This window comes from Amblyomma maculatum, chromosome 11 (genome assembly GCF_055883805.1).
Source record: "Amblyomma maculatum isolate TAMU_Amacu chromosome 11, ASM5588380v1, whole genome shotgun sequence".
NCBI lineage: Eukaryota > Metazoa > Arthropoda > Arachnida > Ixodida > Ixodidae > Amblyomma > Amblyomma maculatum.
Genome location: NC_139354.1, coordinates 110020749 through 110034396, shown reverse-complemented (window position 1 = coordinate 110034396; position 13648 = coordinate 110020749). Strand labels below are relative to the sequence as shown.

Genomic DNA, 13648 nt, shown 5'->3' with positions numbered 1-13648 from the left:
GTCACTGCATCGCACTATCCTGATTACCTCTACATCTTTCATAATGGCGGGGGTTGAACACATTATGAAGTCGATTTCATTTTTAGTCCCCCCATTAGGACTTTTCCATGTCCATTTCCAGTTCTTCCGTTCGCTGAAGAAAGTATTCATAATTCGTAAGTTATTGCGCTCTGCAAACTCAACTAGTAGCTCCCCCCTGGTATTCCTAGAACCAATGCCACAGTCACCTACTGCCTTGTCTCCTGCCTGCTTTTTCCCTACCTTGGCATTGAAGTCGCCCATCAGTACAGTATACTGCGTCTTTACTTTTCGCATTGCCGATTCTACATCTTCGTAGAAGCTTTCAACTGCCTGGTCATCATAACTACATGTAGGTGCATAGGCCTGTACAACCTTCAGTTTATACCGCTTATTGAGCCTAATTACGATGCCTGCCACCCTCTCATTAATACTATAGAAGTCATCTATATTACCCGCTATATACTTATTGACAAGGAAACCTACCCCTAGTTGTCGCCTCTCTGGTAAACCTCGATAACATAGTACATGCCCATCCTTCAGTACAGTGTATGCCTCATTCAGCCTCCTAGCCTCACTTAGCCCTATGACATCCCATTTCATACCCTCTAGTTCCTCTAACAGCACTGCTAAACTAGCTTCACTAGCTAGGGTTCTAGCATTAAACATTGCCAGGGTCAGTTTCCAATGGCGGCCTGTCCAGTGGAGCCAGGAATTCTTAGCATCCCCTGCTGCGTCACAGGTCTGACCGCCGCCGTGGTCAGTTGTTCCGCAGCCGCTGGTGACTGAGGGCCGGGATTTTGTGGAGCTTATCATTAGAGTTTGCGGCCAATTACTGCACCAGGGTGGCCAACTCCTGTTCTGGTGAGGGAGTGCGTTGTCGGAGGTGTTCACCAGCATCAGGTCGCACCCCAAACCTGTTTATGCAATTCCGTCGACACGCGGATTTTTTTTCTTCAATCCGGTGGAAAATTGCGCGGCACCGGGATTTGAGCCCCGGTCCTCTTGCATGCGAGGCGGATGTTCTACCGCTACGTCACCGCTGCACTCTACTCCACCGCAGTAGCAGCATTAGGAAACTCATAAAAAAGGAAATTGGGTTGCAAGCAGTGGAATTGAACCTCTGATCCTAGGATCTCAAGTCAGATATGCTATACCCTTATGCCACCGAGGCATATTTTTATGACTGAGTTAGAAAGCAGAATGAGATGAAAGGCATGTTCAAGTCTGCAAAATCGTGCACCAGGGGTGCAGCCGCCGGTAACTGAGGGCCAGGATTTTGTGGAGCTTATCATTAGAGTTTGCGGCCAATTACTGCACCAGGGTGGCCAACTCCTGTTCTGGTGAGGGAGGGCGTTGCCGAAGGTGTTCACCGGCATCAGGTCACACCCCAAACCTGTTTATGCAATTTCATCGACACGCGGATTTTTCTTTTTTTTTTCAATCCGGTGGAGAATTGGCCCCACTTGCAAAGAAGCAGTGATGCTATGTATTTCACAAGGTGACCTGCATATGAAATCATGAGAAATCACTTTTTAAACAGTGTGGGTACAAAAGGCTGCAAGCTACGGGGATGGCTTGCCAGGCGTAGCAGTAAGGCATCACAACTTTCAATTTCAGTTACTCTGCTAACTGAAGCAGTGAGCCATTCTGCAAGCATAATCTTAGACATGTATGTGGCAATCCTGAAACTCGCATTTAAATTCTGAAAGCTAAAGCGTCATGTGTGAAAACGAGAGCAAGAACAAATAAGGGTTTACATTTCACATTTCCCTTGAGCTGTCCGCCTTTTCTCTTTGTGTGCAGAAGGCAAGGAAACAATTTTTCGTGTTTCCCAAGCCTTTAGTTTCCCCGACTATGATTATACCTAGAACAGGTAAGTGCAATGCATACTGAAATGAGAAGTCAGTGGGGATCTTTTATCATAATGGAGATGCAACATGTGAAGGCTAAGAGAAATGCTGTTCCTAAATTAATGTGGCTTAAGAGCACCATGCACGAGCTATGTATAAATGTCGACAAGAGAAAACTGAATAATGTCGAGCTCTTCTGATGGACCCCATCATAGGTGGCCTAACATATATGCACAGTAATTTGCACTTTCAAGTTGAAGATCTTTACTTTTGTATTCTTATTGTACAGCAAGTTAGATGTTCTGGTGTACTTGGTAATTAAGGGAAGGCTAATTTAGAAAATAGTGATAGAGATGCACAAATACTATTAGACAAAATAATGCTATGTTCAACAGCAGCCTGCAGCGAGAAATGCGCGCTTGCTGTCCGATGTTATGCTGACGCGCACATGCTTATAAACACTTTTTTTATTTTTTTTTTTTCCTGTTGGCGTCGATTAACCATGTAGGCATGCAATGACTTCGGCACACACGCTTGGGTGGTCGAACAGCGTTCTCCAGTGCGCACGTTAGTGGCATTCGTTGCCGTGGTTGTTCGGCTCGATTTATCTTTTGAGATATGAAGGTAAACACAATGCAGACGAAATTGGATGCACCCGTTTCGAGCGAAAGGGCACTCCTAAAGCGAGACCGGCATACGAAGTACATTCGCGCTGTTTACTGATATCCAGGTGAGCAGTCATTCCGCCAAGACGGAGGGACGGACATAAATGTGTGTGCTCAGGAAGGTGAAATACAGATATAGAACACATTTCATGCACTGCAAGTTGTCTTGACACTTGTGGCAGCGTGCGGCCCGCAGCTGGGATTTCGTTTGCCGCTGTAAGTCCAATTAGCGTAATGTCAGTTTCTTCAAGCGCTCACCTTTCCGCACTCGTACTGTAGTCGGTATCATAGGTAACTAGTGCGAATGAAACTTGTAAACCACCTTAGGCACAGTCGTCTTCTACTGTATGGGCGCCGCCATTTTGGCTTCTGCAGCGTTCGTCCACGCTTAGTATCGTCTAGGACAACATGAGAATTTGCTTGAAGCTTTTGACCATTTAGATAATGTGGGAAATTAATAATTGTATTCAACGTTCAAGCATTGTATTGAATTTACATTTGCATTTAAATGAACTCATACTGGAAGTTACTTGACAACGCTTAAAGACCTGGGCACGAAGTTTGCTTGTACTTGCCAGGGTAGGCAAATACGGGGTCAAAGCATTGTTGTTGCGACTGTAGGAAGGAGAAAAAAAGAAAACTGAGCGAGCACGCATGTTTTATACTCAGTTTCCACCTCCTCTCCACATTCCGAAACATCTGGCGAGAGCACAGCCCCCTCCCCCCCCCTTCTCTGCGACGCCAGCGCCTTCACTCGGCAGCGGCAGCAACGCAAGCTGCGGCGCGGTGTGGCTACCGACCGGGTTTACCCGACGGCTTGAGCAGGGGCCCCATCAGCGGTCGCTCTAAAGGTCAAACGTGGCTACCGGCCGGGTTTACGCGACGGGCTGAAATCTGGCGTAGTATTGCTTACGCAATAAAAATGCCCAAGATAAATGCTTGGGGGGCCTGCATATAGGAACTTTCAGTTACAGAACACCAATGTAATAACTAGGGGGGGGGGGGGGGGTCTGAATCTGAACTAGTCGGTGCATATTAAAGATAAAACTACAGCCTAACATGAAGACACGCACAAGGGAGGCAATAGGACACAAGGCTCGCGTCGCGTTGCCTCCCTTGTGCGTGTTTTCATGTTGTGCTGTAGTTCCACCTTTATTAACTAGGAAAAAGCACTATTCATGCTCACAGTTTCGACCACAAATATGAATACTGCTTCTCAAAGGCTAGACAGTTTCCTGATCAGACATGCAGGGGTAGTACGTTTTGCAAACCTACTCTCTGATATCAACAGTTTACTGAATTGCCCTGAAGCCACCTGCAAGAATGTACCATAGCAGCATGACATTGGTTTTGGTTTCTGTTTCGTTTTCATGGACGTCATGGACAGGCTATGTGCTTATTTATGCACAAGAGTACTTGATAACTGGCTCTTTGTATCAGCCGAATTACACCACGATCATATATGAAAACTGTCGCAAGCCGATCGACTAGCCCCACTGCTATTGGTCGATTCTGACCGGCGGACCTGTCGACCAATGCGAGCGAGGGTTGATTGACAGGTTTGAACGTAATCACGCTACGATAACATCACAGAAGCTTACACAAATCTGTCAGTCAGCCTTCTCGCCGATTGGAATCGACTGACCAGATCAGAGCTAGCCGATCAGAGATTTGTGAGTTTTTGTGATATGATAGCACCTCTGGTCGAAAGCTGAATCTCTGCTCTCTTCATACAACCGCCTCGGACGATACAATCCTTGATGCTCAAGCATGCAGCTTTTATTCACAGCTGGAAGAATTCGCTGAAGCGCCGTGACCACTTGACATCTGGCTCCCTATAATTGAAATTTATGCGAGGAAGCTTTCGCATGGCCTTCTGAACGTAGAACCGCATTTGAAATTCCCGCACTTACCACGCCACGTAAACAAAGCGATTGCGGGACATATGACTCCTGCGGATTTCGGCACGACTGTTGCCTCTTGCAGCGACCAAGAACCAAACTACAACAACGCGACGACGGCTCCCACCCGCATTCCCACATTCGGGCAACAGCCAGTTTCTGGCCACACTGCAAAGCTTCTATTGGCCGCACGACGACTGACGTCAGTCAGCCCCAGTGACGCCAGGGGCGTGTCGACCAACGAGCGGCGGACAAGATTGCATCTGCGACGAAGGCTTCATGATAATGAGATTCGGCAGAGACCGAGCTACAACCACAATAATGGGGGCTGCGAAACGCAATAAACTTCGACTAGCACGGGCCTCCATCAGAAACGAATGCGACCCGCCATAGTCGGTCCCGTGAAGGACCGCGAGAGGCCCCGAGGAGGCAATTTCAAAAGCACTTGAGGACGCGCAGGGGAACGAGCGATCGCGTGGGTACCGCGGAGCCTCACCTCATCTTGGCGACACGCGCGACAGTCCTCTTGATCTGAGTCGATCGGCTGGACCAGAACTTTCGCCAGGAAGAACGGGACTTGACAGCAGGTCCCTTGGCGTTCAGCTTGCCGGCCACCTCTTCCCAAAGTCGCTCGCGCACCCACGGCTCAACTTCCTTGCTCTTCTTTGAGGTATTCGCCAGAAACGGGTTTAAGGTCAGAAAGTCCACCAGAATCTCCATTTGCCGTGGAGACACGCGTGGCCCCAGTTTGCGCGTGCCGATCTCGGGCACCGAAGGTGGCGAGGCCGGAGACGAGCCATCCTCCGCCGCCATAATGTTCTCTGATTGGCAGTCGCTGGCTTTGGTATGGATACACACTACAAGCAAGTTCTTTGGGCGGAAAATTCAAAAAATAAAAGTTACAAACATTTTATTTTTACAACAAAGTTTTTTTTATTTTGTTATGTTTCATATTTGTTTTGTTGCATTTTAATTGTCTTTGTAAGCAAACCAACAAAAAATGCTGCTGCAGTTTTGTGTATTGCAAATCGCAAATCAGCCAACTCGATCCAGCCGACAAGTTATTTTGTATTTATATGTTTATATCATTCGCATTCATGCAAATCTTGGATTAGGTGTTCTGAGCCACAGGTTTATAACTTTGGCTCTTATCGTGTTGGTTCTGGTAACGGTCGCAGGATTTGGCCATTTGTGCGCCGCCTTACTTCTGCTGCCGCGTCGGCAGTTTGCATGGTGAGTGTCAGAATATCTCTTCGAGCTGTCGTTTCCTCTGACGCGGAACTTGGAGCCATGTTTTGATCCTTTGACAAGTGTGGGTCGGTGTCACCGTGTCGCTTTAACGCCGCCGGCGCAACAGGGAAGTTTCGGGACCGTCGCATTCCTCAGGCAGCGACGGCCTTTAGCTACTTGGTCACGTCCGCTCTCGTTTCGACGCCCAGCTGTTGGTACCACAAAGCAGTTGGTGACGCGCTGACAGCAAAACATTCTTTTCAGTCTAGCATCCATTTATGTGTGGCCGCCGAATACGTGACACGCTTGGATGATTTTTTTTTTCTTGTTTGGCGTGCTGAAAGTGATAAATATATGTGTCTGATTTGTGAGTGCTTTCTTCCCTTAGTCCGAATGGCGTGATAGCGTTGTCTGCACGCAAGGAAAAGAGGCGGGGTTGACTCAGCTCTGGCGGCGGCTATCAGTGCCCCATCTGTCCGTCCTCCAAATGGGGTGTTAATCTCCAAATGCTTGGCCTTTTTCGCGTCCCTCGGAAAAAAAGAGAAGCACAGTGGTTGTCGAGACTCTCCACTTCTTCAAAGCCCATCGCCGGGACACATCAACCGAAACTTCCACAAAGGTGGGTTGCATCAGGCAGTGACTCTTTCAACGAATTTTGGTCTGAGGGCCAGTTACTTCTCTTCTGAGTAAAGTGGTAATAATGCCGACTACGTTCTCCATTAGAAATATATTTGGGTGTAGAAACTACTACGCTTGCTGATGACCTGTTGGACAGGCCATATCTTTATCCGGAATAATTGAGATGAAGTACATTTCAAGCTGTCGCGAGACAGGCAGGTAAGCTTTCGATAAAATATTTACTAAGCGCGCCAAAGCGTACATAACGAAGGATGTGCAGGCGGCGAAAGGTCACGGAGCAAAATATACAAAATGAACATGACTGATAGGAAATCAATTGCTATTGCAAAAATTGCATGTATGCAGATGGGTAACGTTAATAAGTTGCCCTGCAGTTTCATTCTTGTGTATGTGCAGTAGCTTGACATAGTGATATTTCAAACGTCTTTTGTTTAAATGAAAGAAACAGGCTGCATCGGCAGCACATCCTTCCAGCAGTGCGACAATGAAGCGAATTTTCTTGACACTGCACCTATATGATTTTCTTATTGGTGCTGTTTATTTTTTGCATGTTTTGACAGCTGTCTGTGCCACCTGTGCAGTCTTTGCTTAAAACAAAATTCAGATGAAGAGTTGCACTGTCCTTTCTGCCTCCTGATTGTATCAAATGGGCATCCCACCTTGCTGATTCTACTTGCGACAACCTGCCCAGCAATGCATCCTACTGACGCCGCCCCTAAATGTGTGAAATTGAGATGCCTCAGGGTCGTACTCTTGTGTTGGTAGTATCGGCAAAAGAACTCATCCAACCATTGTCTAATGGGGCACGTTGAAGAAAAATTATCTTGAACTCCACACACATTTGACATTTAATGGCAACTTTAATCGAAGTACACACTTGATTTGGCAAGGGTTAATCATTCATTCCTCGTCTGCAGCGACGGCAGCTCAAAACAATCAAGTTTTGCAGCCGTGGTACCCATAGTGCTATTTGCGCCTACATAGGAACGACTAATTCCACAGTGAAGGCTATGTGGATATGAGCAGATTTGACCTTTGACCTTTCCAAGGAACTTTCAGTGTAGGTACTGCGCTTTTCCTTTTCTGTAAAACAGTTATAGAACGCTGATGAACTTTGATGTGTTTAAAGAAAGACAAGGGGCGTTCCACTAAGACACATGATCGGATGCTGAGAACCAAAACCGGAAGTTGGCTGGAGGCCATCTTGGCTCCCTATTACTTAATTGGCTCTAATTAATTGCCTAATTAACCCACAACAACCATTTTGTCATGTGCATGCCTTTCCTTGATGTTCTATCCGATGATACCATTCTTTTTTTCGATATACCAATTAGTTCCTCCTTCAAAGCTCCAACAAGGTCACACCCATGCGACTCTCTTACATAGCCTATTAATGCTTTCGTGTCATTAATTGGTTGGCTGAAAAAGAAAGCCACAGTATCTGTTACACTTTTCCTGTGGATAACTCTGCTACATAGCACTAAGGTTCTCATATACAGTCATGGCTTCACTTTTTGCATCCAGATTTCGTGTCCATGTTTTTGCCCGCTTCAAGGTTATATAAGCTTGCTTTCTGTGGAGGCAGCCTTTTCATTTTTAGAATGCAATATTCTATCACCACCAACTTGACACCCGACTACTCTGCCGGACTACCCAGTTTTGATCCCGACCACTGGCAGCTACATTTCAATGGAAGCGAAACAAAGAGGCGTCTGTCCGTGTGCTGTGCGATGCCAGAGCACGTTAAGGATCCTCAGGTGGTCGAAATTACTCCATGGCCTCCGCTATGGCTTATCTTTCAATCCCATCTTCCCCCTTCCTCTACGACGTGGTTCAGGTGACCACGGAAACAAGTGTGGCAGATACTGCGCCTTTCTTTTCCAGTGAATCAATCATTGTTGTTATTATCATCATCATCAACCTGACTACAGGACACAGGCCTCTCCCGTATCCCTCCCCTTCCTAACCCCCTACTATGCCAGCTCATCATCAGTTCATCACCTTTTCAAAGCGCTAGCTTCTTCATATTGCTGATTTCTGCTGTCATCATCATTACGCAGGTTACACAGTTGCTCTAGCCCTGCTTATACGGTCTCAGTGTTCCTTTAGCATTAACAAATGGCAAGCAACCCATAATGTTTACGCCTCTGCCCAGCTAGGTGTAATGTGGTATCTAATGCATCAGGTCCATGACTAATACATCTGTCACACGGGCAAGTCCCAACTCCCTCGAACTTCTTTTCTATAAACGACCACGGAGGAAGTTCAGCCCCAAGGGAGTTGTCGCCGCGTCACACAGCTAAGAACGAACTTCTCAGAGACGCTGTCGGGGTCCCATTAGGCGCTGTTCGTTTCGTGTATGCATATAAAATAAGTTAAAAACATGTAAAAAATCTCTTAACTGCTTTCTTTTCAACAGTTTGAAAAAATTTAATATATAAATGGATTCTTCATTCATCTAAAAGGAATGCGCTGTTACTTTTACTAGCATAGCGGGTTTGTCCGTTCTGCTGGCCACAATGTGCCTGCAAAATTCTTCCATGCATGCTTGGATATTTGCACGTTTACTCTTTTCCATGCTTTGCTTTGTGCTACAGTATTAAAATTAGTTATAAACACAAAATTAATGCATATGTGTTTTTCTTTTTAAACTTGCATTGAAGCCCATGGGGAACCAGAGTACTCTCTTTGCCTGCTTGAGGGAGATGATTGCAACTCCTTACGCTAGGAAGTTCCTTAAACTTCCTTTCCGAAAGGACTGCCGTGTCACATGCCACGTATCTCCATCAGGTAAAGACTACCCTGGTTGAAGGGAGTTAAAAGGAGTTCAGCCATGGCCGTGTGACAGCAGTAGGCATTCTGCAGTGTTAAGCCACGTTCAGCTACAGTCTTATCCGTCGTGTCTTATTTATCACAGTGCTCATAGCTACTGGAACTCTCGTAGCTTGCGACCACGCATGTTCACACTGGGCCGTTCGATAAGATAAGTTCTTTACGACTAGCCAATCACCGCTCTGGGCCAACTGGGTCTCGCTTTTCTCAACATGGCGCCGGTGAGCAAGCAGCTGATAGTGGAGATCGAGGCTCTTCAAGCTCAGAATGAGCTTAGCCTCGTGTGTGCACTCAACCTACGCAGACGGAAGAATAATAGAAGAATTTTGGTTTGTCAAATCTTCTCCGATAGCGCATGTCTGTCCGCATCGTCCAACAGTGGTCTTGCACGCCAGCTTCCGTCCCGTGCTGATGGCCGCCACAGTGCAACACTCGGTCAAAGGAGCGAGGCAGCTCTTTTTTTCCAACAACCCACCTCTCACACGTAGTTCCAGCGTGCGGTCCGCCTGGATTCCTACTTGCAATATCCAGTTCACCAGTGCCCCGGAACGATCTTGGAGACGATTCGGGGCGGTGACTCAAAAGGTCATACTATTGGCTCCAAACAATGAGCCAGGGTGAGCGCGACACACGGAATCGTCTGCGGAACCTCGTCCCCCCTCAGAAGACGCTGTTTTCTTTTTCTCTTTTATGGTGAGCTTCTTCCAAACTTCGATGGGTCCGCGCCAGCTCCGTTCTGAGACCCAACCGCAACGTCGCCCCGCATCGGTCTTTCGCTGCAGGCCAATTGTTCCCTCACTTCTCAGTGGAGCCAATGGGCTGCGAGAATGCGCTGGGATGAAGCGGGCATCTCCCGCCTCTATAACCTCACTTTTCTAAACTAGAGCAAGCACTTGCTTGTTGAGAGCTTGTTCGCACATGAAAAAAGAGATTGGAAAACCGCTTACTGCTTTGACTCGGCGCACTGGCAATTTGCAGCCAGGCATCGTTTTGCACCTCTCTCTGCGATTTCAGCTACTGGTAGTAGAGAGCCGGCCTCTGCCGAATTTTTTTTTTATCTAAGAGGCTGATAATTCCACAGCGAAGAAGATTCCACACTGCACATGATCAAGCTGCGGGCAGACACAATCACTGACACAATACAAATAACACCGGCAAGCTGAGACACTGCAGCAGCGTATGAGCGTTGGATGATGTCGCCTATACCAGCTGGTTTGTGCACAAAATCTGGGAGGACCGGAAAGGGAAAACCGAAATGGCTGTGTTCATTGGTCGCACAGTAACAGACATATCTGTGCTAGTCGTAAAAGTTGCAGGTTCTCCGACATTCATGCCCACGCTGGCTGCGGGTGTTGCTTATCTTACGCTCAATTTGACAGCAGTCTGAACAGACAAATTACGCTTTTTGCACTTACGATCCTTATGAACGGTGCGTACGTTGCGCAGGTAGTCTGAACGCGGCTTTGCATGAGGTCAGGTGATCAAATCCTGACCAGCTTGTTTTCAGATGCAAATAATTGGAGGCACACTTTAGCTCCATCTTTAAGGGCATGAGATCAGAGTGTTAATGGGCCCATCTACGAGTCGTCTTGTGGATCCTCCTTCGCGTACATGCACTTTGCTACTTGTTTAATCAGTGACGCCTTATTTTGTTCTGCTATTATACTGGGCAGATTTATTGGCATGCAGTCCTAAGCTACTCAGATATTTAAAAGACCACCTACCACTGATGCCTAATAAGCCCTGCTTTAACCAAACCGTACAGATGTGCCTGCATGGCCTAGGAGTAGCGTGTCCGACTCCTCGCCCAAGAGCCCCGGAGCGATTAATTCCCGTCTCAAAGTAGAAGCCAGTGTTCGCAGCTCCTGCTATATCATGCGGTCTCGTGTTGCCACACAACCCGCCGACTATCCAGTACCTGATCATGTCACCTGCCAAATACCATAGTCAAGCCCATGCTTTTTGTTCGCAACGCCAACAGTGCAGCTTAACACTATTGTTAAAATTTCTGTGTGCAGTGCGATGCCAGCACATCCTGATGATCTCCAGCTTGTTAACGGGATTAATCTGGAGGCATAAATGTGCCTCTCTCATTGCCCAGGTGCAGGGAGCACATTCAAACCCTGAAAACTTCCAGAGCCTACAGTGTACTTCGACAGCTGCAGCCAGCAGTATCAAAGGCCTGGTGCACTGAAGGGAACACATATTGAAGCCTGCTTGTATCAACGTGTTGATGAGATTGATACTGATCAGACAGTACATTCACTGAAAATGGAGCTAAGGAGATGCCAGTGAGTGAAGTACAGTTATTGCCTTCAGGGACCATCTTCACTGGCAAACCACGCTGACATGGAGACTTTTTTTGAAGCGAAAGCTTCACTACCCCATCTCGGGCCAAGGCCAGCGACAGCTCATTTTTGACCTTCAATGAGCCAGAGGACAAAGTGTGGCTATAAGCAAAGACCGTGCTGACAGAAAAGTACTGACTGTCTTCGTCGGGAATCGAACCACTATCTCTCCAGTCCACAGCTGAGCACACAAACCATCACTTCACACTGGGCTCCTGGGAAAAATCGTAATTCTTGTCTAGCTTGAGGATAATAGTAGGATGGCAATGACAATGCAGTTATTGATAATGATGATGGTGATGCTAGCAATGATAATGATGGTGAAAATAGCAATGACAATGACGATGCATTCAGCTGATAATGATGACTGTGAGTAACAAGAAACGATGAGTAACAAGAAACGTAACCAAGCTTAACAAAGCTTTTGCTTTGTCTGGGCTTAGCAGGTTTAAACCACAGTAATAGTGTGTGTGTGTGTGTGTGTGTGTGTGTGTGTGTGTGTGTGTGTGTGTGTGTGTGTGTGTGTGTGTGTGTGTGTGTGTGTGTGTGTGTGTGTGTGTGTGTGTGTGTGTGTGTGTGTGTGTGTGTGTGTGTGTGTGTGTGTGTGTGTGCGAGCGAGCGAGCGCGCGAGCGAGCGAGCGCGCGTGCATTTGCGTGCGTGCATGCGTTGATCCCCGAGGCTAGGCTGCGCTACCATTAACTTCCACAGCATCGGTCCACACAGTACCTTCCACTCAGGATGTTGCAGCTCGTTTCGAAGGGAAAGCAGTGGTAATAAGACTACTCGATGAAGAACAAAAATTAGCGTCTTTGCCAAAAGTAACCAGGCTGCGTATTCCGCTTCTCAGACGAGTAGTAGAGAATTTGTACCACTTCTGGAACTGTAAATCTCTGCAAAGTAAGGCGAGCTCCTGTTTTCATTTCTTAGCAAGTTGTGATCCTCTGAGAATACTTATTGGCTTTACAAGCGAGAAGCAAAACATGCAGCCTGGTTACTTTTGGCAAAGACGGTACATGCTGCAAGCACTGTCTAGTAGCTGGTTTTATTCTGAAGCAAACAACATTTATCAGCTGCGAATATGCTATGTCCAGCAAGCATACAAGGCAATCGGCTTGATGCACATAATCATCATCATCAGCCTGACTATACCCACTGCAGGGCGAAGGCCTCTCCCATATTTCTCCCCGGTTCTGTGCTAGCTTCATCCACTTGACCCCTGCGAACTTCTTAACCTCATCCGCCCACCTAACTTTCTGCCGCCCCCTGCTACGCTTTCCTCTTATGATGCACAAGGCACAACTAAATTTCTGTTTGTTGTGGTCTGTGAAACAAGTGATAAACCATGTATCCAAGAGAAATGTAACCAAATAAGGTGAAAGTTCTAGCTCGGTGAATGCAACTGAAGGCTGTTGGGAGTTGCATAACCTACTCCGCAGTATATTTTTGTGTTCAGAAGTAAATTAATTTAGCTATTTTTAAAATTATTGCCCTTGGAAGCAGAATGTCAACATTTTAAATCGTCTTGAAAAGCAGCTGACTGAAATGTTTGCACCAAGCACCTTTTTTTTTAATAATGTTGTTTATTGTCTCAGGGCATACAGGAATATGTAAAAAGAAAATTAAAAGGGGTAATAAATGAAAGCATGCACGGTTAAAGGGTTCCTGCAGCATAAGCTGCATAACGAATGCATTATTATGCTTGTCGGTTGCAATTGTTGCATTATGGTAATGCTATTATCGCAGATTACCAAGGTATCTAATGTTTTAATTTACTCGAGAACCAAAATCATGGTACAACCAGTGTCGTCACACAGTAGTGGTTCTTTGCAGCGGATATGACTTCAACAAGTGAGCGTTTAACGATTGTATAAAGATAAATTAATCAATCCAACATGTTTGCTTTACGCAAAGGCACTACAAAGCAAATTACACAAAAAGTACCAACAGAGGCACTGGTTACTACTTTGCATCAAAGAATTTCACGACCTGCACACGTGAACAGCTACTTGGGGCTATGCAGCCAAAGTTAGGCACGAGAGAATTTAATGACCTTGGCAGTCACTTCTCGCTATTGTAGGACGCCTGCTGATGGAGAGAGAGGTGCGCTCGGGGAACAGGCTCAGGAGAAAAGCACAACAGTTGGCGGTACATGGTGACGAAG

The 13648-nt window shown here is 46.6% G+C and overlaps 2 protein-coding genes across 6 annotated transcripts in view; one reads left to right on the top strand and one right to left on the bottom strand.

Moving 5' to 3' along the window:
* LOC146174661 (uncharacterized) overlaps nt 1-5287 on the bottom strand; it is a 61234-nt gene extending 55947 nt beyond the window's left edge. Inside the window, exon 1 of one of the 3 annotated variants that reach the window (XM_084583855.1) lies at nt 4934-5287. In XM_084583855.1, the coding sequence (XP_084439981.1) occupies nt 4934-5250 (317 nt within the window). In that variant the 5' untranslated portion in view covers nt 5251-5287. Of the gene's footprint in view, nt 1-4449; nt 4892-4933 lie in introns of those variants that run through there. The other 2 variants (XM_084583857.1, XM_084583856.1) reach the window with 2 other exon arrangements.
* A 166-nt stretch (nt 5288-5453) lies between these two features.
* The window catches only part of LOC146174660 (BTB/POZ domain-containing protein 9-like), a 66476-nt gene continuing 58281 nt past the window's right edge, over nt 5454-13648 (top strand). Inside the window, exon 1 of one of the 3 annotated variants that reach the window (XM_084583853.1) lies at nt 5454-5670. The gene's annotated coding sequence lies outside the window, so the exon portion shown is untranslated. Of the gene's footprint in view, nt 5671-5721; nt 6287-13648 lie in introns of those variants that run through there. The other 2 variants (XM_084583851.1, XM_084583852.1) reach the window with 2 other exon arrangements.